At 47.4% G+C, this 27,109-nt stretch overlaps 1 protein-coding gene across 2 annotated transcripts in view; it reads right to left on the minus strand.

Moving 5' to 3' along the window:
* Positions 1-3,419: 3,419 nt before the first annotated feature.
* Positions 3,420-27,109, minus strand: part of SP2 (Sp2 transcription factor) — a 34,223-nt gene continuing 10,533 nt past the window's right edge. The window contains exons 2-7 of one of the 2 annotated variants that reach the window (XM_056127079.1): positions 17,978-18,054; positions 16,265-17,239; positions 8,731-9,046; positions 6,830-7,004; positions 6,525-6,718; positions 3,420-4,669 (exon numbers count right to left, since the gene is read on the minus strand). In XM_056127079.1, the coding sequence (XP_055983054.1) occupies positions 4,569-4,669; positions 6,525-6,718; positions 6,830-7,004; positions 8,731-9,046; positions 16,265-17,239; positions 17,978-18,054 (1,838 nt within the window). In that variant the 3' untranslated portion in view covers positions 3,420-4,568. Of the gene's footprint in view, positions 4,670-6,524; positions 6,719-6,829; positions 7,005-8,730; positions 9,047-16,264; positions 17,240-17,977; positions 18,058-27,109 lie in introns of both variants that reach the window. The other variant, XM_056127078.1, reaches the window with a different exon arrangement.

The raw sequence follows: 27,109 nt of genomic DNA on the forward strand, positions 1-27,109 counted from the left end.
GTTTATGGCACACCCACATTTGGTCCCATTGGATAATCAAGTCTGGAACTTATTAGGGACACATCTGCTTTGATGATTCTGGTTTAAGTACTGTGGGCCCTCAGGCTGGTTTGTGAAGCCAGGGCCAGGGTGAGAATTTTTTGAAGGGGAGTCTCCCAAGCAGTGCTCAGGATGCTGGGGGTCCCACTGGTGATTCTCAGCTGGCTCAGCTGGTGATTCAGTGCAAGGCCTGAGGATATGGTACTACTTGGGTCCTGGTGTGTCAGGAATACCGGCAGGGTATGGAACCTCTGGGGTTGATGATACTCAGAGGACTGTGTGGTGTTGGCATGTGCCCTAACAGTTGTGCAATTCCCTCCACCCATATATATATATATATATATATATATATATATATTTTTTTTTTTTTTTTGGTGACAATTTCTTTTTTGTTGTTTTGGGGGCCACATCCTATGGTGCTCAGGGCTTATTCCTGGCTCTGCACTCAGAAATCACTCCTGTGTGCTGGGGATTGAACCAGGTCGGCTGCATGCAAGGCAAACACCTTACCTGCTGTACTATCATCTAGCTCCTTTTTATTTTTTTACAATTCTGAGGAGGTTAGGGGTCCAGGAGTATTGTGGGTGAAATTCAACCTCAGCTCTCAAGGAAGCTAATGGCAGACCAGGTAGAATCAGCTGGAGACACAGAAATCAGCCTTGGGGTGAAATCAGCCTGAAGTGTGGGGGGTCCGCTAGCAGTTGTCTGAGTATGGAACTCAGGGGGCCAGAAGGTGGGATGCAGAGGCAGTGGTGCGGTGGTTAACCCACTCATGATCCTTGTATTACTCGTAATGATTTTTAAATGGAGCCTTTTCATTCATGCCCCAACCTGGAGAACTTGAGTGGTCAGGGAGTCATATGAGGTGCTGGGGATTGAACCTGGGTCAGCTGCAAAGCCAGTGCCTTCCCCACTATACCATTTGTCCAATCCCCATTCACCCCTCTATCCTTCTATGACATTTTTGGGGGGTGGGGAGGCAATTTTAGAGTTACAGAAAAGCCACCACAAAGTCAATAAAGTGATTTTCTGTATGTCCTTCATCAAATATTCACATATTAAGTAACCAAGGATCAAAACCAAAGTGCTAGCATTGGCATCACTATGAGCTAAACAGATCTTACTCGGGTTTCTCTTCCTTCTCTCATGTTCTTTGTTAGTTTGGACATCTAATCTTTGATCACGTTGCTTTTTAGCAATCATGTCTCTTTCATCTCTAGTCTGTCATAGTCTGCCGTTCAACTGCTTTTATTTTAGGGCTGGGAAGAAAGCTGAGTGGCTTGAGGCATTCTTTGCATGTGGGATGCGTAGGTGTGATCCCCAGAACTGCAAGTTATTGACCCCAAACCAAATAATAATCACAAGGCTGGAGCGATAGCACAGCGCGTAGGGCGTTCGCCTTACACGCGGCCAACATGGCCGACCTGAGTTCGATTCCTCCGCCCCTCTCAGAGAGCCCGGCAAGCTACCGAGAGTATTCGATATGCCAGACACAGTAACAACAAAGTCTCCAATGGAGACGTTACTGGGCCCGCTCGAGCAAATCAACGATCAATGGGAGGGCATTTTATTGTTTTTCCCAATTAAGAATGGGCGTGTGGAGAAATAGAGGGACCTGGTAGGCAGAGTCACACAGAGACCTGGTTTGTGGGCTGGCAAACCAGGACTGCCTTGGCAAAGTTTTCCTTAGGGCAGTGGCCACTGCAGTCTCTCTAGCTTGCCTTTGCTGTGAGTATGCATGTGTGTGCGTTGCCATAGAAACCTGACATTCTGGATTGAGTGGGTTGTGGCGGGTGGGGTCAGCCACAGAAGCAGGGCTCAAGGGCTATTTCTGGTTCTGTGCTCAGAAGTGCCCTCTGGTGGTGCTCAGGGGACCACATATGGTGCCCAGGATTAAACCTGGGTCGGTGAACTGCAAAGCAAGAAACTTGAGCCCTGGGCTTGTTTGCTGGCCCCTGAAACCTGACGTTTTGAACTCAAGTGAATGTTAGCGCCAAGCCCCATTTCCTGGGTTCCCTTCTCATTCTCAGCAGGCTATACGCTTTGGCCCACCTCCTCAAAGACTCCCTGGGTGGGGACACCACGACCTGTCTGAGGAAGGACAGGGAGGACAGCTGTAGGACCCACTGGTGACCAGGATGCTGACGTGGGCCCTGCTGCTGGGGGCGTGTCTCAAAAAGAGCAGATCTTCCTCCCAGGCTTCCAGTGTTAGGGAGGGGGGACACGGTCACCAGGCTCCTGTGCTCAGACACCCTCAGGCTGAGCCACTCTCCAGTGAGGCAGAGACAGAGACACGGTCAGCTTTCAGGGAGGTCGGGGAGAGGGGAGGGCTGGGGCAGCAGCCTAACTCAGGCCTACACCCTGCAGCAGCAGCCTGATGACCTGACCCAGGTGACACCAGACAGACCCAAGCTGATGACACGGCCTGCGCCCCCTCTCCAGGATGTCTGCCCGCCCTTCTGCGTCCGCTCATCAGTCTCACCAACACCAGTATAACGGCCCTGCCCATGGAGGTGGTCAGTGTCCTCAAAGGTACCCAAGAAATTGACTTTCTTAGGGGGCGAAGGGCTCAGCCTGGGGTGGTGGCAGAGGAAAGGGCTGAGTGGGATCCTCCCACGCCCGCATCCCACCGTCCTGGGAGCTGTCCCACCCATTCTGATCTGTGGGGAAAGGGTTTTGGCCTTTGCGATCTTGAGTCTTGGGGAAGGGAAGAATTAGGGACAGAAGGCTTTCAGGGGGCTCAGAGAATGGTATTGGGCAGACAAGGGGATGGTCAACAGTCACTAATTAGTTAAGGCCTAAATGTGGCCCTGCTGTATTTTTGAACAAGTTGCCCCAAATAGAGATTGTAAGGTTTCACAAAAGTTCCACATTTTTGGCTTTACAAAAATGATCCGATCTTGGGGCTGGAGCGATAGTACAGAGGGTAGGGTCATGTGTAGTGACTGGGTCATGTGGCTGACCCAGGTGGCTTGGGGAGAGTGCTCGCACCTGGGAAGGGATCTTGACCCCGAGCGACTGTTTCCTCACTCACTAGCCTGAGAGTGACTGGGCCTGCTCCTGTGTTCTCTCAACATGCACTCATGGGCTCTGTGGCCAAGCTTTCCTCAAGGCCGGGAGGGTCGAGTGGACGCGATACCTTATTGGTGAGGAAGGCTTTGCTGTGTGACCCAATGGAGCTTGCTCTGATCCTGGCAAAACTGGCTCACTAAACAGCTTTGGGCACTGCCCTCTGAGGTGCCACCCAGGGGGTTCTGGCGCATCCTGAAAGGTGTGGATCAGTCGGGAGGGTAAGGTCTTGCTTTGGTTCCAGGGTGGGTACCTTAGGAGTCTCCTCCTGGAGCTCTCCGAGGTAGACAAAGGAAGCTGCACTGCCAGAGTTGCAGATTTTGCCTCAGGCAACTAAATTTATTAGCAAGAAAAAGATTTTTGTCAGCCCTCTGCTGACCAACAAAGTACATTGTTAATAAAGAATAACAAATCTGTCACTTAATTCATAAAACATACCTCAAGCAGTTACAACTAAAAATAAAGTTGAATTTTTGTTTAATTTAAAAGCCTCAAAAATAACAAGCAATATGTTTTTTTTTAAACATGTAGTAGACACAATTGTCTATTATACAATATACACTGTACACAATAGAGCTGGGGTCGGGTGGCTGAGATGGTGGGATGGGGATGAGGTTTAGGATGTGAAGGTTTTTAATCTGAATCCAGATTTGAATTGAAATGCTGTGTCATTTAGAAAAGAGAATTGCTAGAGAAAAAAAACTCATATGTTCATCATTGCCCCCCAAAACTCTAAACTGAAAGCAGGCATGGGGGAGGTGAGTAACAAGGACAGGAAGAAGGGAGCAATTAAATAAAACTTCTTTAAAGCACACACATACACAGTGTTCATCATCTGAAGAAGAGTATAAGGCAACGTTCTCCATAGAAAAAGAGGGGAGTCGGGGGCTCCAGGGGTAGCTTGCTTTTTTAAATAGAAAGTTGGAATGTGCTGGAGGAGAGTTGTGGCAGGGTGGGGTATGTGGAGTGGAGGTGGCCTCTTGGGCCTCTCCGGAGGTGGATGCCCAGGGAGCCCTGGGTGCAGGGCCCGGGGGCATCCCAGGTGGCGCAGGGCAGGGGAGGTGCAGGAGGGAGAGGGGCATGGCACAATGCGACTCCGGCAGTGTTAGGGGAGGGAGGGGGGCTCACTTTGCTCCTCGACGGAGTGAAATTCATGTTTTTCCTTTGGAAATAAGGGTTCCCACTCGTCCTGGTTTAGAACGTCTCATTGGGCACGGCCAGTGTCCACGGTCTGGGCAGGCCGGGAGCGTGTGGTGAGAGGGAAGGGCCAGGGCAGAGCCAAGGGGCTTCAGAAGGCGAGGAGGGGGCAGCAGAGCCCCATCCTGGGGGAAAGTCGCAGAACGGAGGGAAAAGCTGAGGCGGGCCCAGGGCGGCGAAGACCTCCTTTCGGCCAGGGGCCCAGGCAGAACACAGATGGGGGAGCAGGGCTGCATCTTCGGGGCCTCCCGCCTCAGCTGACCTTACAAGTTCTTCGTGACCAGGTGGGTCTTGTAATGCTTGGTGAGGTGGTCACTGCGCATGAAGCGTTTCTGACACTGGGCACACTCGAAGCGTTTGTCCCCTGGAAGAGCACAGGAGATGCTGTCACTCAGAGCCACGTACCACTTCTGCCCCAGCCCCAAAGAAGAGCACGTGAGACATGGCTGGGATTCTTGCCAGCCTCTGCTGGTCTGCAGATATGCACCCTCTTAGTGCTCCTTTCCCACCCACTGACATCACCTTCATGCCAGGGCAGTCAGTACGTGTGCACCCATACCCAGGACTCTCTCTTTGGGAGCTGCTGCCTGCTTTCTGCTGACCTCCGTCCCTCTGACCAACCCTGCCTGAGTGGCACCTCCCATGCAGGGAAAGCCCACTACCCTCTGACCTGCCAGTCTGAGCCCCAAGCACTTAGTCCAAGGCATGCTACTCTTCCACCTTGAGTGGTGGGCATGGCCTGCTCCACCATGCTGACCTGACCTTAAGGCATGTGTCCACACCCCCAGTCTCATGAGAGGGGTCTGTCCCTTGGGGGCATTCACTGAAGAAGCAGTTCTCAAACCACATGCTAAGGCCCAGGGAAATAGCCCAGGCAATTTCAGGTGTAAAGAGGTGATGGTCTCCCTTGATGCTAATTTTTCCTAGCACTTTACATCGTGTTACTATGACATCAAGCTGGTGATATCTAAATACAGTGACCAGACATAGGGACTGGAGAGAACTTCATACAGGGGTTAAGCTGCTGGCTTTGCACAAAGACAGCCTGCATTCCATCCCTGCCCACCATATGGTTAGATCCCTGAGTATAGAGCCGGGAGTTGCCCCCGATGGGGTTGGGCAACCCCCAAATATTATAGTGACTGGACATAGATAAGTGAAAACTGAAATGACTGTACATAAATGAATGAAAATAGTGAAATGATCAAAGGAAAAGCATTTGGTAACTAATAGTCTGAAAGCCTTCCTGAGATATGGTTAAGTGTGTGAAGTGGGGAGCTAGAGATCTGAATGGCTGTGTGACCTGGCCCCCTCTACAGCTTCAGAAAAAGGGGAGGATGGAACCGTGGTCCCTGAAGTTGCTGGGAGGGCTCCCATGCGTCAATCTGAAGCACCTGGCTCAGCGTCAATTATGCTAATCGGTACTCAAAAACATGACTATGCAGCAGGCTCAGTCACTGGGTCACTGTGGCTGTGAAACACAGAAGTCAGCACTTCAATAGAAAGAATGGCCTTAGGGACCCAAGACAGGGGTAAGGCAACTGCCTTTTATGCAACTGAACCCAGTTCAACTCCTGAGCCCTGCCAGGAGTGATCCTGAGCACAGAGCCAAAGTAAGACCTGAGCACAGAGTATGGCACAAAGCCACCGACACACCCACACCCACACACCCACCCACACACATGCACACACACACACGCACACACACACACGCGCACACACACACACACACACACACACGAATGGTTTCAGAGAATTTTCTAAATGGCCCAGCACAGAGTATGGCACAAAGCCACCAACACACCCACACCCACACACCCACACACACGCACACACACACACACACACACACACACGAATGGTTTCAGAGAATTTTCTAAATGGCCCAGCACAGAGTATGGCACAAAGCCACCAACACACCCACACCCACACCCACACCCACGCGCGCGCGCACACACACACACACACACACACACACACACGAATGGTTTCAGAGAATTTTCTAAATGGCCCAGCACAGAGTATGTCACAAAGCCACCGACTGACACACACACACACACACACACACACACACACACACACACACGGAAGATGGTCTCAGACTAGCTCTGGTTCTGTGTTAATTCCTTGGCAGGGCCAAGAACCCCAGTGTGTACGGATGGTAGGATGGAGAACAATCCTGTGTGGGTGCAAGGGGTCACTGAAGACGGAGAGCAGACCTGTGTGGGTGCGAGCGTGCCGCTGGAGCTCGTCACTCCGAGTAAATCTCTTTCCACAGAAGAACCAGTTGCAGACAAAGGGCCGCTCGCCGGTATGCAGGCGCACATGGGCCCGCAGCAGGGACGTCTTCCGGAAAGTCTTCCCACAGTCGGGGATATGGCACACATGCTTCTTCTTGCCTTGCTCTCCAGACCTGGCATAATGGAGGGGTGGGGGAGAGCAAAGAAGGGGGAGAAAAGCAGAGAAAAGGTGGGCATCCAGGTGGCCTGGCACCTCCTCATAGCCCTGGCAGTCCTTTAATTACCTCTTGTCCCCGTCCTTGCAGTTAGGACAAGTGCAGGCCATGCGGCGCCGCTTCTCCCCAGGCTGGGCCTCCCCCGCCAGGGCCTGCTCCATCTGCAGCTGGATCTGAGTGGGGCTCAGCCCACTGATGGTCAGGTTGTTCCCAGAAACATTCTGCACCGTCAGCTGCTGCTGCCCTATGGGGAGGAGGACGCACACTCAGGGGGAGCAGGCACGAGCACGACTCTGGGCTTCCTTCCGCAGGGAGGGGCGAAAACTGTGGTGGCTAACATTTCTGAGAGCTGACTGGCCAAATACAATGCCAGAGACGTTAAAAGGTATTAACTCATTTAATCTTCAAAACTTGATGAAATAAGTGGGGCTGTAAAGATAGTACAGCAGGTAGGACACTTGCCTTGCATGCAGCTAATCTGGGTTCAATCCCTGGCACCCCACATGGTCCCCCAAGCATTGCTAAGCATTGTGATCAATGGTGATCCCCCAAGCATGGTCCCCCAAGCATTGTGATCCCTGAGCATGGAGTCAGGAATAAGCCCTGGACACTGCTGGTGTGGCCCCCAAACCAAAACCAAATCAACAAACAAAACCTGATGAAGTGAAATGTCATCACCCGTTTTACAGTGAAAGAGACTGAGGCTTTCTGATAACATGTAAAGGTCAGATGACTAATGAGTGGGAGAAGCTGTCTGAACACAAACAGCTGGCTTCAGAGTCCAGGGCCTGACCACTCATCTGCTCGCAGACACAGCCTGTATGACTTCAATCTGGAAGGGCCCTGTCTTAGAGGAGTTCTTCTGGAATGAGAGATACCAACTCCACTTTCAGGAAATTCTCCAGAAGTTTTTGATTAATAAGAGTAAGAAAACACCTCTATGGGCTTTGAGGAAGGAAAAAAGAAACACAACAGTTCCTCTAGGACTTACATAAAGTTCCTCTAGGACTTACAACTCAAAATGGGGGGCGCAACACACACTTAACGTTGATATCCCTCAGAGGGAGTTCCTCCTAAACCACTGACAAAAGGTTCTTTAAATTCTTTTTTTTTTTTGCTTTTTGGGTCACACCTGGCAATGTACAGGGGTTACTCCTGGCTTTGCACTCAGGAATTCCTCCTGGCGGTGCTCAGGGGACCATAAAGGATGCTGGGAATTGAACCCGGGTCGACCACGTGCAAGGCAAATGCCCTACCCACTCTATACTATCGCTCCAGCCCCTCTTTAAATATTTTTTTCTTTTAATTCTTGATGGATGAAGAGAGGAGATTCAGAATTCCCATGGCCTTCTGAAAGAGCCTCAGCTAAATAATACAAGGAACCATTGTTGGTAGCTATAGTGTTTCCCTTCATTAATTTGTTTTTTCGGGGGAGGGGGTTGGTTTTTGGGGATATATCTGGATGTTCTCAGGGCTTACTACTGGCTCTGCTCTCAGGGATCACTCCTTGGGGGGCCATAAAGGGGCTGCTCTATCGCCTGGGTCCCTCCCTTGTTTAATTTGCCAAAATGAAAAGTACAGGCCAAATCATTCCCACTGACAAAATCAAACCCTAACTCAGGGTTTTTTTCTAGAAACCTTCATGTTACTTTCCCAGGAGTCTCCCCTGAACATGACTTTCATCTGTACCAATTAATTTGTGTTTGTATGTTAGCTGGAAACTTTTTTTCTGAGTTCTTTACACTTGCTTACCACATCCAAGGTCTCCCAACTATCAAGTGGGGCCAACATGTATCTTTAACTATCTTATTACAAGCTCTGGAAGGTCAAAGACAACATGAAGCGCTTGTTTTTAACCTGAAGGGGCCAAGTAACTCTTCAGTTGTTAACCGCGAAGTCAGGGCCGCTCCATAGAGTCAGTGTAAGGGTGCTGCATGTCATCCAGGACCTGCCCAGGGACTCCCCCTCACCTCCTGTGTTGGTGATGGTGACGGGCACGCCCTGGACCTGGACACCATTGATGTTGATAGTCTGCATGGCCTGGGCTGCTGCCGCCAGCTGGGCTGCATTCAGGCTGATGATACTCCCGGCGGGAGCAATCTTTGGCAGGGGACGCTCTTTCCGGAGAATGGCAGCTGAGTGCTTTTTGCTGGTCCCACTTAGATGGGGAGCACGGGCTGCTGGGCTGCTGCTACACGTGGTGGTAGAGGTGGCTGCCGCTGTTGCTGGGGGGCTGTCTTGCACAAGGACGGTCTGCACCTCACCAGAAGGAGTGCGAATATAGACCTAGGAGGGTTCAGAAGGAGTCAGTGCCCATGAAGAGATGGGGCTCCTAGCATATTTAAAAGCAGAGCTTGAAAATAAATAAATAAATAAATAAATAAATAAAATAAAAGCAGAGGTTGGGGCCAGAGATAGTACAGCGGGTAGGGTGTTTGCCTTGCACGTGGCCAACTTGGGTTCAATCCACGGCATCCCATATGGTCACCCAAGCACCGCCATGAGTAACCCCTGAGCAAACCTGGGTGTGATGCAAAAAAAAAAAAAGCAGAGCTTTCTGGCCCAAGAGATAGCACAGCAGATCAGCAGATAGGGCACTTGCCTTGCACATGTCCAACCCGGATTTGATCCCCAGTATTCCATGTGGTTCCCCGAGCTTTTCAGGAGTGATTCCAGATTGCAGGGCCAGGAGTAACCCCTGAGCACTGCCTGGTGTGGCTCCAAAACCAAACTGAATAAATGCAGAACTTCCTCCCTGACCCTGTAAAAGCTGGGAAACCCCTAACAGCCTACATCTTCAGAACTTGCCTAGACCTTCTCTTGTACACCATTGATATTCAACAAAAGGATGATGCCTGGCCCACAGTGAATTAGCAAATCTGGAATGGTAATTTAAAAGCAAATCATTTACTTCTGCATGAAAAAATCCTCAATGGTCGAAAATTGTAACTGGAGAATTAGAAGGCAGCTAACTGATGACCTCACAAAAGATGCTCTGTGAATGACCATCAAACAAATGAAAAAAGCTCTGAGGAGGCAATCTAATGAGAACAGCTTTTCCCCAACTCAGATGGCCTAATGCTCACTGTTGACAACAGGAAATAGGCACTCACACTTCCATTAAGAGAAGGCATATGAAATGACCTCGCCTTGCCAGAAGGAGATCTGGGATTCTGGAGAAAATTTCCTACAAGTATGCAAGTGGGGCCTCATAAAATGAGAACTTCTGACGGAGGTAAGGGTAGCAATCTGGCATGGGTCAGCAGGCTGAGATGTCCACAAGGGAGAGATGAAATGAGATTGGTTCCATACAGGGACACTGATCCTGAGAAGAGATCTATTAAGGGTAACAAGAGGATTCTATCAGCAATGGGAGTTATGGAATATGGAAAGAGAGAAAACTGGAATGAACCCTGTGGTAATGAGGGGGAACTAGAGATAATGGTGGAAACTCTTGGGTTTCTACTAGTTCAAGTATAAATACCAATGAGTATATGTGTGTGCATACTCATTTCTTTCTAATACATACAGATATAAGTAATCATAGTACTATCATTATATATACATGTATATGGACACAGAATATGTATATATGTTTCTTGGTTATATTCATTGAGAAGGGCTGGGCACAGCAACACTCTAGTAACTATGAAATCACCTACTATACATGTCTTAGCTTCTCAATCCTATGAACTAGAGTCCCTTGGAAGAATAGCTGGTTCCAGAATTGAGGGCAGGGAAAAGGAAGTTGGAATATGTTGCTCTAGAAAGTAAAGAATGTCCAAAGACTGATGGTGACATGTGTAAAGAACACAAGAGTCAACTTGAAGGGGCCCCAGAGGCCAAATATTGGACAACATGACATCAAATAGATTACAGCCCACTGAATAGAACAGGAACCTATGGGTCCACACTGATTAAAATAAATGGAGAAGAGAATGATAGAATTAAAAAACAAAAAAGCCACTAGTCTATCCTCCAAAAGAGAAATTGGGCTCCTAGGGCTGGGACAAAACAAGGAACAAAGTACTAATATATACTATTTCATGAGTAAATTTCTGACCCTTGGTATCCATAAGTTCCACATCTCATGATTCAATCAATGGACACCCAAGGCTGTATTCTCCTTGAATGTGAACTACAAATATGGAAGGCCAATTATGTTTACTGAAAAATATCTGCCAATAAATAGACCCAAACAGTTCAAATCCATGGTGTGTTCAAGGGTCAACTGATAACTCCAGAATGAGGGATTTCCTACAGGGTTTAGATGAGCGATAGCCACCAAGATTCTCAAGATCATGGAAATCACACACACAGAGAAGCTACTTTTTTTTGGGGGGGGGGAGGGCATACCTGGCAGCACTCCGAGTTTATTTTTGCTTTTTGGGTCACACCTGACAATGCTCAGGGCTTATTCCTGGCTCTGCACTCAGGGGTTGCTCCTGGCAGTGCACAGAGGTACCATATGGGATGCTGGAGATTGAACTCGGGTCAGCTGCGTGCAAGGCAAACGTCCTCCCACTGTATACTGTTGCTCCATCCTATTTGGGATTTATTGACTCTGCACTCAGGGGTCACCCTGTTGTGCTTGGGGACCATATGGGGTTTAGGGGATCAAAATCAGGTCGGATGTGCATAAGTCAAATGCCCTAACTACTGTACTATCACTCTGGCCCTCAAGAAACTACTTATCAGAGGTCTAGAAGACGTGGCACTGAGTGCCAAGTGGTATCTTGACGGATCAGGGAACAGAAAGAAGACATTAGTGGTAAAAACTTAAGACATCCACAACACGCCTGAAGTTAGTTAACTATGCTATATTAGAATCAGTTTCTTCATTCAACAAGTATATTTTGGTAATGTAAGATGTTTAATAATAGGTGAAACCAGGTAAGCACTGTACAAATCCTATCTCTATTTACTACATCTGAAACCTGCCTGTACATAATAAAAACTTACTCTGAAATATAAAATATTAGTTAAGAAAGTTTCTATCATAGTAAACATACTAAAACAAGAGGGCAAAGTCTGATGAGGAATAGGTTACTTACATAATGTCAATCTCTAACTACAAATTCATTACAAAGAGGTAAAAAAGAAACTTTTTTTGCAGAAATCTGTTAAACATCATTTTGACAGCCTTGATGGAAACCATGCAACCCCTTCAGGATGCAGCTAGGACACAGCATCTTTTCTGTGGGTTTCTTTTTTTTCCTTAAGAAAATATATAGCTTGCAGCAAGTCACAAGGAAACATCACAAAAACCTAAACGAGAAACATTCTACAAAATGACAGGCCTGTACACTTACAAAGTGTCCAGGTCAGAGACATAATACAGGGGTAACACACGGATGCTGGTGTGACCCACCAGTGGCTCACACTTGGATATGGCTTAACACAAATTACAGTACTGGTATTGCTGTGTTAAGGAGCTTGCCCTGCATATGGCTGACCCCATTTCAATCCTCAATACCCCATACGGTTCCCGAGTGTGACCAGGAGTGATCCTTGGGCACAGTCAGGAGTAGTAGCCCTTGACTCTGCCAGGTGTGCTCTCCCACCCCACCCTTCTGGATAGTGTCAAGATCATGAAAGTCAAGAAAGACTAGAAAAGATCATAGAGGCAAGGAGACCTAACGACTAAATGCCATCCTGGGCTCAAGTCTCTTAGAGATTCATCTGCACCTCAACTTCTTTCTCCCCACTGGCTGGCCCTTCATATTTCTCTTAAGTAAAAGTACCTTATTTACAAAAGATAAACTAATATCATCTTATGAGTTCCTGTGGCTACAAAGGAAACATTGGGATAAGTGCTGAGACTTGGATGTGGTCTCCAGATTACATGTTAGTGGGTTTCAATGATAATTTGCCAGCACAGAAAAAGTTGTATCATTACATACAACATCATTGTACAAAAAATTTCTCTTTCTATATATGACATTCAGAAGCGATGGGGGACATTGATGGCAAGATAGGTTCAAATGGTTCAGGGGAAGAATATTCTTTGTCAGATATATTTAAAAAAAGAAAATCGGTCCTGAGCATTAGTACAGCAGGAAGGATGCTTTGCCTTGTGTAAAAATGAGACGGGTTCAATCCTCAGCACCACATATGGTCCCCTATGCCAGACTAGGAGTTATCCCTGAGCAGAGACAGGATTATGCCCTGAGCACAGCCAGATGTGGCCCCCAAACAAATAAACAAAAGGTCCAAGGCCTGAGACACAGTACAGCAGGGCATTTCCCTTGCACAAAGCTGACCTGGGTTCAATTCCTGGCACCATACATAGTCCCTGAGCACAGCCAGGAGAGATGTCTGAGTGTAGAGGCAGGAGTAAGCACTGAGCCTCACTGGGTGTGGCGCCCAAAGAAAACACAAACAAACATTCTGGGGCAGGGTTGGGAAGGTAGTAGAGAGGTTAAGGCACCTGATTTACATTTAGCTGGCCCCAGTTCAAATTCCTGGCACCACATATTGACCCCCTCGCACAGCCAGGGGTCACTCCTGAGCAAAGTGTGAGAAATAGTCCCTGAGTACCTCCAGGTTTGGCCCAACCTCCCCACAATACTTTCAAAAAGTATTCTGAAAAATAATGTGTGTGGTTTGGGTGGGGAGAGAGTCAAAGGATGGAGGTCTGGATTAGATCCCTGGTTGGGAACAGTCCCTGAATACCACCAAGAGTGGCCCAAGACCAGAGAAATAAGGTAAAAGGTAAAGGCCCTCCCATTGTTCATCGATTTGCTCGAGCAGGCCCAGTAACGTCTCCATTGGAGACTTTGTTGTTACTGTGTTTGGCATATCGAATACGTCACGGGGAGCTTGCCAGGCTCTGCCGTGCGGGCGAGATACTCTCGGTAGCTTGCCGGGCTCTCCGAGAGGGGCGGAGGAATCGAACTCGGGTCGGCCATGTTGGCTGCGTGCAAGGCAAACGCCCTACCACTGTGCTATCGCTCCAGCCCCAGAGAAATAAAAATAATAATAATAATAGAAATGTATGGGCCAGGGATGTTACTCAGCGGTAGAATACTTGTCTCTTATGTGTGAGGTCTCAGGCGTGATCCCTGACTATAAAAATATAAAATACAAAACAATATAGCTAACCCTTTCCTTAAGAATGCCAGCATCTGTGCCCTGCCTCTGTCACTCTCAAGATATGGGTCCCTAGGGAAGGGAGGAAAAATGCAGCCTAGGATGTGTGCACCAAGTGGATCAGTGCACTTCTCACCTTTCAGGTAGGTCTAGGAATGAAACCTCGCAGACAGCTTAGTGTTAAGCACTCTCTAGGAAGTCACTTGGCAACACACAATCTGTCAGGAGAGAGGCGGCATTCTCAGGTAGCCTCAGATTTCCTCCCTGTGTGACTTCCAGGTTCATAGCTCGACTCACCCAGGAAAAAGCAAGCTTCTCCCATCACTCACTGGGTCCTCAGGTATTGATTCCTCAATGGCAGGAGCTGCTGCTTCTATTTAAAAAGCTGAGGGCCAGAGGGGCTGGAGTGATAGCACAGTGGGTAGGGCGTTTGCCTTACATGAGGCTCAACCTGGGTTCGATTCCCAGCATCCCATATGGTCCCCCAAACAGCCAGGAGTAATTTCTGAGTGCATGAACCAGAAGTAACCCCTGCGCATCGCTGGGTGTGATCCAAAAAGCAAAAAAAAAAAAAAAAAAAAAAAAAAAAGCTGAGGGCCAGAGAGATAGTATAGCACGTGGGTGCTAGCTTTGCATGTGGCTGCCAATCCCTGGCATCCCTGAACACTGCCAGGAGTAATTTCTGAGCTCAACCAGGAGTCACCCCTACACCATCATCAGATACATTCCACAAAAACAAACAAAAATCTTTGGGACAGGGATCAGAGCAATAGTAGAGTTGATAGAGACTTGCTTTGTATGTAACCAACTCGGGTTAATTCCCTGGAATCCCATATGATCCCCAAGCACTGCCAGGAATGATTCCTGAGTGCAGTCAGGAGTAACCCCTGAGCATTGTCAGGTGTGGCCCAAAACCATAAAAAAAAACCTATAAAACATATATATATATATATATACATATATATATATATATATATATATATATATATATAATCTCTGGGAGATCTGGGTTTGATCGCTGGCACCACATGGTCCCCACCAAATATAGAGCTTCCAAAAACCATTGGATGTGGCCCAGTATAAGACATAAAGACAATGAATGAAGGGGCTGAGGAGATGGCTCAAATGGATTAGGAGCACATGCAAGCAGGAAACCTAAATTTGATTCCCAGTACCATATACTTCTCTAAATATCACTGGAACCTCCCCATTCTGGATGAAAAAAAGACAATGATGAATTATGGTGGAAATGGAGGAGTATGAGGTTTGAATTCTGATACAAGTTAAATTTTAGCTCTAGTCATGTACGCCCTATGAAGACTTGAATACTTTACTATTTGGGTGAGTGAGTGCCCGGGATCAAACCTAGGGCCTCGTATATACGAAACAGTTGTTCTACTGAACTACAGTTCCACCCTGTGTTCTTGGGCACTTTACAGCATCTATTACAGGGGCATGACGAGCATTTGGTAGGCAGATATAAAGAATAAAAATGGCCTCACTGGGCAAAAAGATTCCAGTATCTTGGTCCATCTTAGTTCCCACATGAATTTAGCCTAAAATGTTCCTGTTACTAAGCTAGGCTGCTGCTTTCTATGTTTTTCTGTTATTTTTTGGGCCATCCAGCAATGCTCAGAGCTTACTCCTGGCTCCTAGCTCTGAAATCATTCCTGGCGGGGTCAGAGGACTACTCAGAGTATGCGGGGGACCAAACCCAGGTAGGCTGCATGCAAGGCAAAAGCAAATGTCCTCCCCACTGTACTATCTCTAGACCCCGCCCTCCTGTTTTTCTTGTCCTTGACATGACTGCATTTTCCTCATTATTTTCTTTCCATCAAACTCTACTTGATGAAAATCTGAAACTGAAAATTTCAAATTGAAACTGAAATTTGAAAATTGAAAATTTCATTCTTGTTACTATGCTGAGTGTATAATTTTACAATGAAAAACAAACTTTATTATTACAAAGTATGTATCTAGGGCTGGAGCGATAGCACAGCAGGTAGGGTGTTTGCCTTGCACACGGCCAACCCGGGTTCGAATCCCAGCATCCCATACGGTCCCCTGAGCACTGCAAGGAGTAATTCCTGAGTCCAGAGCCAGGAGTAACCCCTGAGCATTGCCGGGTATGAACCAAAAAGGAAAAAAAAAAAAGTATGTATCAGTCCAGTCTACCTCCCTCAAAAAACTTCCATACAGAAAAAGTGACCAAAAATATAAGTATAGAAGTATATTTTGTCCAGTTTCTAAAGATACATTCTGGGAAGCCACTTCAACAGAAGAGAGGCCCTCTGTCTCCCCCAGCCACGCTGATACCTAACATACAGAGCAAGCAGGAGATGCACCAGCAGCATCCTGGAGAGCAAACTGAGGGGAGCAGGGTGGGGTGCAGGTAGAGGGTGTGGATCATACCTGAGTAGGCGTTGGCTCAGCTGCCTGGATCTGAAAGTTCTGGGAGGGCTTCTGGGGAACTGTGGGGAGGGTGGCAGATGCTGCCTGCACCACCCGCAGCGCCTGCTGGGGGATCTGCACCACCTGCTGCTGCTCCGCCTTGGGGGGCACCACCTGGACCTGCTGTACTACAGCTGGCTGGCCCCCGCCAGGGCTCTGAACAATGAGCAGGTTGTTGCCCGCCTGGATGATGTTGTCCGCGGTGGTCTCGATCAGTACCGTCTCCACCTGCTCAGCCACAGTCACCGGCGGCTGGGAGGCAGGAAGACTCTTCTTCCTGGCTTTCTTGTTAGTCTTAGACAGTGGGGTTGGGGGGCTCTCTGTGAGGAGCTGAGTGGGGGCCCCAGTGTCGCTGGTGTTCACGAGGTTGTTGACGGGCAGAGTGAGCGTCACGTTGCCACCGCCACCTGTCAGCTTCACTACATTGGCCCCACTCTGCACAGGGGTGGTGGTGGTGTTCGACTTCTGAAGAGGGGCTGGCTTGATGGGGACAGGCTTGTGACTAGATGGAGAGGGGGTGATGATGGCTTGGTTGGTGCCAGGGATGATTTGGATCTGGTTGGTGAGATTGGGTTGTACCTGAATGGTCTGGGAACCACTTGCCTGAATCTGAGGGACTGTCTGGTACTGGATGTTAGCATTTGATCGGGTCCCTTTGTTAATCATGGTGGGATTCTGGATGGCAAAGACCAGCTGCCCCCCAGGATAGGACGTGCTCAGTTGTGACCCCTGAATCTGAAGTATGTTTCCTTTGGAGGACAAGATTCCAAAGCTATTTTTGCCAGGACTGAGAGGGAGAGGGGCCGGTTTGATGGGGACAAGCTTCCGCGGTGTGGGCTGGGGAGGAGCAGGAGGAGTCACAGCAGCTTCCACAGCTGGAGGGCCAATTTTGCTACATGTTGCAGCGAGCAGGGCTAAAGGAGACGGCTGGGAGTCCTGAAAAGCAGCAGGCAGAGAAGAGTGAGATGGGGAAGTCTGTACCCCAGCTGTGTGCAAGCACACGCGCGTACACACACACACACACACACACACACACACACACACACACTGTGCTCCCAGCCTCCTATGCCTTCTGATTTCTTTACTGAGTTGGGAGAGATTTCATGGGAAAAGTCTCAGGAAGAAAACTCCCAGCACCCCATGACCAGGTGAACTAACAACATGAGCTGAACACACCTGATTTTGGCAGGGACATGGAATTACCCTCGGTAGTGAGACAGAGTCTGTTAGCCCACCACAAGGATCGTGACATTCCTGACTCCTCAGCTGATGAACAGAAGGTGGGAGGGAATACCAGGCAGAACAAACATTCAGCTATATGCACCCAAAAGCTCGGGACATGCTTATAGGGACATGCTTATAAGGACATGCCTTATCAACAGCAGGCTGATTTGAGTCTGCAAGGACAGTGTCCCTGGAGTTTTCCTGTATATGGTTAAGGGGGTCAGATGGAAGGGATCATGTATTTAATCTTACTTTCCCCTGTCCCAACTGTGACACCTTAGTTAAGTGACCACAGTTTCATAGCTCAGAACAAGTGGTCAACTCCATCCTAGAACAGTTATGGAAAGTTAGCATAGGCAGTTTTCAATTTTAATGTAACATTTGTGTCAGTGGGTCCTCTGGACAAAGGCGACCGCCACACTCACACTCTCAGGGCGCCACCTGACTCACCTGGGTGGTGGAGGCAGCGGGCTGCAGGTAGTCACTGGGACTGACAGCGGCAGTGGCAGCCATGCTGGTCTCTGGATCTGCTGGAAGAGATGCGCACAGTGAGGCACAAGCTGCCTGAAAGAAACACTCGCCCACTTGCCTCACATTTCCTTTTTCGCCTCTACTTGCTGCTATTGCTCCTAGAGAAATTTAGGATCTTCTCTCCACACTTCCCCATTCAAAGTTAATAGGCATCCACATTCCCGCAGCAGATTACCTTCTCCCGTTCTCAGACTTTATCCTTCATAATGCCTGGAATAACATTAAGAGAACGAGAGGGTTCCGGGACTTTGACACCTAAGCTGTGTCCTCTTTTCAAGCACTTTCTGAAAGGATCTTCAGAGGTAACTTGGAACCCTCATATGGTGGATAAGGAAGCCTAATCTAACTAACCCCTTAGCGCTCACTCAAGCTTCCTGCTCATGCCCACTGCAGCCAGATGCCAAGCCAGCCCAGGAGAGAAGCACTACTGGGCCAGGATCCCTGGTGAAGACACCCGTGCTACATGAGGTCCTCCTGATCTCTGCTTAGCCTTCACCACAAAGGCCCAGTGACCCAGGTGAGTGACTGCTCAAATAATTACCCTTCCATGGAGGTCACAGTTTGAGCTGTGGATATTCTGAGACCAGGAACTATGATGACTGAAAATAGAGTAAATTCTATTTTTTGTTTAGATGTTTCTATACTTGTAAAAAGTATAGCAAGAAAAGACTAAAATGCTAGGGCTAGAGCAATAGTACAGCAGGTAGGGTATTTGCCTTGTACCTTGCCAACCCAGGTTCGATCCTTGGTATCCTGTATAATCCCCTTAGCACCACCAGGAATAATTCCTGAGTGCAGAGCCAGGAGTAACCCCTGAGCTTTTCCAGGTGTGACACCCCCACCCCCCAAAAAAGCCTTTTAAAAGTTTCTCCTTATTTTTCTGTACTTTCTCATTTTACCACAATGAATATACCCCAGTAGACTTTTTGTCTGGGGGCAACATGCAGTGGTTTGTGGTGCTTGGGGGACCTGGTGATATCAGGGATCAAATGCAAGCTCCCACATGCAAAGCCTGCACTATAGCCAGTTGAGCTATCTCCTCAGCCCACGAACATTTTTTTTAAAGGAAAAAAATTTAACTGGGTTATAGGGATGTAATAAAGCACTTGCCTGCCCTGAATATAAGGGACCTGGGATCAATCCCTGGCATCACGAAACAACACAATAAAAAAAATAAGGTGTGTTAAGAAAATTATAAAGGAAATCTATACTCTTAAGCCTGATCTAAGAGAGAAGTAAAATGGATATCATGAGATGTAGAAGGGAAAGAATCACAATTCTGGGTCAGAAAGATAGAACAGCAGGTTAAAAAGCTTGCCTTGCATGCAGTTGATCCAGGTTTGATCCCGGCACCCCATATGGTCTACCAAGCCTGCCAGGAGTGATCCTTGAATGCAGAGCCAGAAATAAGCACAGCTGGATGTGACCAAAAAACAAAAAAGCAAAACAAAACAAAAATAATCTTCATTCTACATAGTGCTTAAATCACTAAGGAACACTAAACAGATTAACCTCTGGAAAGCAAATTTCAGAAAGACAGAAAGAAAAAGGCTATTTACTTTCAAGACGTAGAAAGCCAGGATGACTCAGGCACTGAGCCCCTGTTGGCCTTCTGGTGAGATGCCCAAGACATCAAAAGGACAAACAAGAGGGAAGCTGAACTATCTGCTTCTGGCTTATTCGTAAATGCAAAACGATGAAGGGGTAACTGAAACCTGGGAAAGGTGAAGGGCTGGCAAGAAGGCAGCTCAAAATCTAGGCTTCCAGGCCCTCAGGCCACAGAATTGCATTGTGAAGAGGGGGGCTCTACAAGCACACTTGTAAACTGAGTAAGGAGTCAGAGGGCAGCTCTGGGCAAAACTGTATATCAAGATCCTGAAATATTACAAACACTGATCCGAGGCAAATCCCAAAACAGATGATTGAACAGTACTGTAATTACTGAGGCAAGGAAGAAATGATCACGAAAAGTAAGCACCAGGTTACCAACAAAGTGAGTCATGCTTAACAAATTCGTTTTATGGGGTTTGGCATGGATACATCAGGGAAATAGTATATACATTGCATTGGATTTCAACAAGGCAGCTGACTGAACATTTCGTAATCTTCCTGTAAACCAGGAAGGAACAAACTGCAGACAGGACGGTGGTTTCATGTGGGGGCTAAACTAACACCTCTCTCTCTTAAGTGCAGACCTACATGGCCTGCCTGAGGAGCTTGCTGATGCCAGGGGGTTTCATACTAGGGCTGGGTCCCAGCAGCAGGGCCTGTGCGCTTCCTACAGAGGCACCTTTTTTCCCTATCAGTGTGTTCTCATTGTGTGAGGATCATCTCAGAAATGAACATACATTACAGAACTGGGGGTGACTGTTGCTTAAGTAAGATTTGTTTGTTTCAGGGCCGGTGTGTTTACAACTAAGCTGGTTCCAAGCAGCACCATTCTGACTGCGTGGGCTAATCAAGACAACTTAATTCTGCAGTTTGAATTCATGGTACATTTAAGCAAAGGGAGGGATGACGCTTAGAAGTGTGGGCGGGCTGTGCCTCTTGACACCAGACACTGCAGAGTGGGCGTACTGCATGTACAGAGCTAGGGTAGGCTGTCAAATTGGGGCTTATGCTGACAGCTGGTTTTGTGCCCTAGAGGCTAGAAAACATGGTGTCAGAATAGTCTGTATACCACTCAAGCTTGGGAAACTACAGAGCTAAAAGGAAAGTTAGATTTGTGGACGCTACAAAATGGAGTATCATAAATACAAGGGATGTCACTATCAAAGTCCAGAGATATTACTAAAAAATCCATGTACTGTGTTCTTGGAGAGAATGGGGCTCCAGACCTAAATGAGAACTCAGATTGTGATGGTCTCTAGTAGGGTGGCTGGGGCATGCCTCCTTGAGACTCATAGTACGTCCATAAGACAGAAGTCTCGTGAATTCTAGGAGGCATCAGGAATTGCTAAGAAAAGCAGGCATAGGGTGGAGAGATAGTACAACAGATAGGGCATTTTCCCGGAACCCAGCAGGCCCTGGTTGAATCTCTGGCCCTATCAGAAATGATCCCTAAGCACTGCTGGGTGTGACCAAAAAAAAAAAAAAAGAAAAGAAAATTGGGGGTGGGTCACACCCGGCTCCACACTCAGGAATAATTCCTGGTGGTGCTCAGGGGACCGTACAGGATGCTGGGTATCAAACCTGGGTTTGCCGCATGCAAGGCAGGTACCTAACCAGTTGTATGATTGTTCCAGCCTCCCAAATAAACATTTTAAAAAAGAAAAAAAGAAAAGCACCCGGCAGACAGTGGGTTGTCAAATGGTTCCTCACTTTGAAGTTTAACCAGCCCTGTACTTGGCCTTTTAAAAAAAAAAAAATCACATGCATTTAGCTAGAAGACAGAGCTTTTTTAAATAGTACCTCTCATGTTTTTGAAAAAGCACTAGTAGTTTTGACTCAAAGCTAAGTGGGAGGCAACAGAATCTAGATGTAGTTGTCAAAAATACTACTGTATTTCTAAAAGTTCAATTAAAGCAGGAAAAGAATAGTCTTAGTGTGCTCTGCACAACAGACCACATCCAGTGTTCTGAAACGCTCAAGGGCATTTTAGAAGGTGGGCTTTCAACTGGAACAGATGCAGAAATCAGCAATGGTTGTGACCTGGAGACCAGAGTTATGCCCTAGAGGCTAGAATAAATCCACCAAGGAATTTATTCTAAAGATGGGTTCAAAGTGCAGGACCAAAATAAATAAATAAATAAATAAATAAATAAATAAAATAAAGGGACTTGGAGTGATAGCACAGCAGGTAGGGCGTTTGCCTTGCACGAGGCCAACCCGGGTTCAATTCCCAGCATCCCATATGGTCCCCTGAGCACCGCCAGGAGTAATTCCTGAGTGCAAAGCCAGGAGTAACCCCTGAGCATCCCCGGGTGTGACCCAAAAAGCAAAAAAAAAAAAAAAAAAAAAAAAAACCCAAAAAACAAAATCAAAGTGCAGGACCAGTGTTGGAGAGATAGCTGAGACCCTAGTGTGAGGACTCCAGTCCAATCTCCCGCTCCACATACCCTGCCCCCAGCACTAGTAGGTGTATTCCTGAAGGTCCTAAAGAATCACTGTGATGATCTGATGATCTGATGACACTGCAGCACCAGTGGGCCTGGGCAGCATCAAAGTGCAGGCCTGAAAACCGGACCATCCATCCTGATTGGCTGGCCAAGTATCACTGGGAATCACCCTAATTTTCTGAGCACTGTTTGGGAGCCCCAATCTCAAAAAGGACAGAGCCTAGAATGCAGGGAAGAAATTTCAAGAAGGTGAAATTCAATTTAACAAACGAAAGAACTTTCAAATGATGGAATCAGCTACTCTTCAAGGAAATGTTCTCCCTTCTCTGGAAATGTTTAGATAGTGGCAGGATGTATATCACTGTTGGAGACAAGATGTCTAACAGGGTGGGAAGTTGGACTTTTTGAGATTTTTATAATTCTCACATTGTCTTGCCCATAAAAACACACAATGAGTGAGCATACTGAGCGGGGAAGGGAAGGCAGGGCCCCTTTCAGCAGCCTCCCCTGAGTCAGTTTTGCTTAGTTAAAAACGCAGCATGATGCCCTCGAATACCCACTATCAGGAAACCAAAAGGATTCGGAAACAGGACAATACAAACAAACCAAAAACTGGTCTGTTTCCCGCCTCCCTCTCTCCCTCTCCAGGCATTACCACCCTGACCCTGGTCTCAGGCTTATTGGAGAGTGGGCTGGGCTTGCAGTGATCCCGCATTTCAGAAGTCAAAGCAGAATCTATTGAAGCAAAAGGCAGATAGCTGGCGCTGAGCATGTTGCACCATTTCAGTTTGGTTTCATTTTCTCCCCAGTTGGCTCTTGGGATACTCTCTAATACTCTTTAGATCTCAAACCAGGGTTTTTGGGTTTCTCTTCTAGTGTCATTCAGAGCTTTGTGGTCCTGGTTTGTATACCTGAGTAACAAAAAGAGAGATAGATGTCCCTGACACTGCAGAATTATATCCTGGACTTAACCATGAAAGCGCTTTTTATTTTTTTTTTAAATAAAAAGTGCTTCAGGTTTGCTCTTCAAGCCCATGTATTCTTCCCATAAACACATACTTCACTTGCTTATCTGTTTCTTTGCCTACCTACTTCCACTCCAGAGAAGCCTGTGCTCTCTCTTGAAGACACACTTCTCCCTTTCTCTGCCCTCACATCTAAGTTTCATTAAAATTTTCTTGCTTCTCTCTCTCTCTCTCTCTCTCTCTCTCACACACACACACACACGAGCTTCAAAAGGAGCACAGATAACTGCATGACCATCATCAAAGATACTTTAGAGCTTTATTAATTTGGAACCTTATATTTAAAATGTGCATATCAGACCTGAAGTGTACTTAATTTTCTTGTTGCTGTATAGGGAGCAGCTAAAAAGTACAGAGACTACAAAGGGACTCTCATTATAACTATAGTTATATAATAGTTCATCCACTTCTGCCATTTTAAAAATCATACCATTTACTTTTTGGTTTTATTTTTGGTCCACATTGAGGGCAGGGAGTGGTCCTCCCTGTAGTGATAGATCAAACCTAGCAAACCCAGGCCTCATACAAGCGAAGTATGCATTCAGTCTGTGAAGCTCTCTCTGGCTACATACTATTTGTTTTTAGCAGCAATTTACATCCAGTCACTGGAATCCATACTTACTAACAGTGGTAGTAACTGGAGTTACTGCATACTGCTGCAAGAACGATTTGCATTTCTGGGACAGGGAGAGGGCTCAAAGAATTGAACTTCATGCCTAGAAGACACAGGGCCTCAAGTTTGACCACTGGTATATCCCTGGTGGCTCCAGCACCACTGCCGAGACCCCAAACAAAAAACAAGAAAGTTTCATTTCCTTCAGAGTTCAGGTGAAATGGTGAAGTTGTAGAGTGATAGAACTAAGAGTTCTCCTGGGCCCTGATTAAAAAAAAAAAAAAAAAAACTTTCAAGACTTGCAAGACGGGCCGGAGTGATAGCACAGTGGTAGGGCGTTTGCCTTGCATGCAGCCAACATGGCCGACCTGAGTTCGATTCCTCCGCCCCTCTCGGAGAGCCCAGCAAGCTAACGAGAGTATCTCGCCCGCACGGCAGAGCCTGGCAAGCTCCCCGTGACGTATTCGATATGCCAAACACAGTAACAACAAAGTCTCCAATGGAGACGTTACTGGGCCCGCTCAAGCAAATTGATGAACAACGGAAGGGCCTTTACCTTTTACCTTTACCTTTTCAAGACTTGCAGACACGAGCTAGAGAGTATAGGGATTAAGATGCTTGCTCTGCATGTGGCTGGCCTCCTTCACTCCCAGTGTACGGCCAGAAATGACCCTTTAGCACTGTTGTATAGCCCAAGCCTCCCAGGTCGCCTCCACCAAAAAAAAAAAAAAAAAAAAAAAAAGACTTTCAGAAAGCTGAGGGTGCACGTCCCCATACCTTTCCCTTCCCTTCACTAGAGGTGAACGTTAATTCCAAGATAAGGAGAAAAGCACTCCCATCCTGAGTCTTCACACACAGCTCTATTCATCCCAAGCTCTCTCCCCTCTAGCCAGAGCCTTCTTCTCCTCTCTCCTTTGTCAAACTTGATAGAAAAGTTGCCCGCACTCTGCTATTCCACTGGGATTCCATCCCAGCTCTCTGTGAACAATATTCTTGTCCAGGGTTAAAAGAAACCCATTGTTAAACCAACAGACCTTCTTTAGCAATTCTTGACTCTGGTTATTGATTCCTTCCTCAAAATCCACATGGAAGGGCTGACGCAATTGTACAGCATGTAATGTGCTTGATGTACATGTGGCTGACCCATGTTCAATCTCTGGCACCCCATATGTTCCCTGAGCATTGCCAGGAGTGACCCCTGAGCGCAGAGCCAGGAGGAAGCTCTGAGCACTGCCGATGTACTGCCCACCCCCCTCCCCAAATCCACATAGATTTTCTTTTACCTTTCAGGGCAACTCTTTCCCTGCACAACTCCTCATCCTTTGCCACCTCTTAAGTACTGAATTTCTTTGACAACTGTCCTCACCCAATACCTGGTCCATGGGTGACCACACATGTAGCTTCCAGTACCTTCCCAGTATCTGGAGTGTATCTCCATGCCTCCATAGACACTCCACTTGGGTTGGCACAGAACTCTCAACACTGAGCTGTCAGCTCTGCCATTCTCTCCCAGCTTTCCCATCCCGACTACCATAGGCCTTTTTCTAGATGCCTGAGAAGTCTTCATCTCTGTCACTGTCCTTTGCTTGCTTGAAGTTCCTCTCTTTATACTCATTTATAATGCCTACTCACCCTTCAGGTCTCAGTCTGGTTTTTAACCAGCAAAATTTACGGAGAGCCACTATGTAATAACATGTCTGTCATTTCCTCAAGCAGGCTTTCCAGGATGGCTGAGATGTGGTCAACACCTCCAGTTGCTTACCACTGTTAACAAATCATGGAACTTAAAAGCTCTCTCATGTATTTAAGGGAAAGTCCCCCAGTGGGCCAGATCTATTTTCACTGCTGAAATGCGTACACAGAACCCAATACAGAGCACAGGGACCCTTTAATGCCTTGCAAGCTGAGTGAATCACGAGCAACTTTAGTTAAGCCAGTCTCACTTCTGATACTTCCAGTCACAGCAAAACTGGAGTAACATCTTTGATCAATCCTCATGATTCTAACACACACACACACACAAAACACACACACACACACACGTGTCTGTTTCCACTCTCTGTATACCTCTCCACTCGCAAGGCCACTGTTCTGCATTAACCACCTAAAGCTCAGTCTGAAATATTGCCCAAAATTTCAAAATGGTATCCAAGCCTCTGGTCAGGTACCTCTTCTCCAATCTCTACAATCAGAACCTTTTAAAAATGCAAACTCCTGAGGTCTCAAAGAGGGGTTAAAGCACACAGCTACCCCAGGTTAGATCTGGCAGCATCATATATATTTCCCCGAGCACCATCAGGAATGACCCCTGGAGCACAGAGCCAGTAGTAAACTCTGAGCACTCTGGGTGTGGCCCACCCCAAAAGAGCAAATTCCTCTCAGTTCCCTAATTAAAGCCTTCCACAGGGGCTGGAGAGATAGTACAGCTGGTAAGGTACTTGCCTTGCACACAGATGACCTGGATTCAATCTCTGACATCCCAAATAGTCCCCTGAGCACTGCAAGTGAATAATTCCTGAATGCAGAGCCAGGAGTAACCCCAGAGCATCACTGGGTGTGGTCCCACAACCCCTCCCCTTAAAAAGCCTTCCATAGTTAAGAGAAGATCTTGGTAGTTTAAAAAGGTTGAGTCAGAGTGATAGTACAGTGGGTAGGGTGTTTGTTTGCCTTGCAATTGGCCAAACCAGGTTCAGTCCCTGGCATCCCATATGGTACCCCAAGCAACTTCAGGAGTGATTCCTGAGTGCAGAGTGAGAAGTAATCCTTGAGCATTGCCAGGTGTGGCACGAAAACAAACAAACAAAAAGCTTAGAAAGGCCAATACCCATCTGCCCTTTTTAGTTATCTCCCCCTACAGGCATGCCTCTCCTTATCTCTGGCCTTTCTGCACTACCTTCCCCTCCTTCCCCCCACCCCCACCCCAGACACAAGGGCATTTTTCCATTTCTCAAACACCCTCCTCTCACTTGGAATCTAAGCTTGCTGTCTCCCATCTGTCTGGCCAAGTTCAGTCTCCTTCAGAGTCATTTATAACTCACTTACTCATGAAAACCCTTCCTGACCTCTTCCCTCCAAGCCCTTCCCCCCCACATTTAGGGCAAGTGCTTCTGCTACAGGCTCTTAACAGCCTTCCCTACCACCGGGCTGGGAGTGCATCTCTGTCCCTGGGGGGAATCTTGTGGGCTGACTCAGGAACACAGAGTCACAGGAAGAGGCCTCACATTAGACACCCACCCCCATCTCAGACTAGGGACAGCTGCACAGGTCTTTACTGTGAGAACACTATTCTTAAGACCCAAAGAAACACAACAGTAGGCTTTAGGAAATTCTTTTCCTTGTGGGAGAAAGCCTGGCT

The sequence above is a fragment of the Sorex fumeus genome, unplaced genomic scaffold, assembly GCF_029834395.1.
Source record: "Sorex fumeus unplaced genomic scaffold, SorFum_2.1 ptg000063l, whole genome shotgun sequence".
In the NCBI taxonomy this organism is placed as follows: Eukaryota; Metazoa; Chordata; class Mammalia; order Eulipotyphla; family Soricidae; genus Sorex; species Sorex fumeus.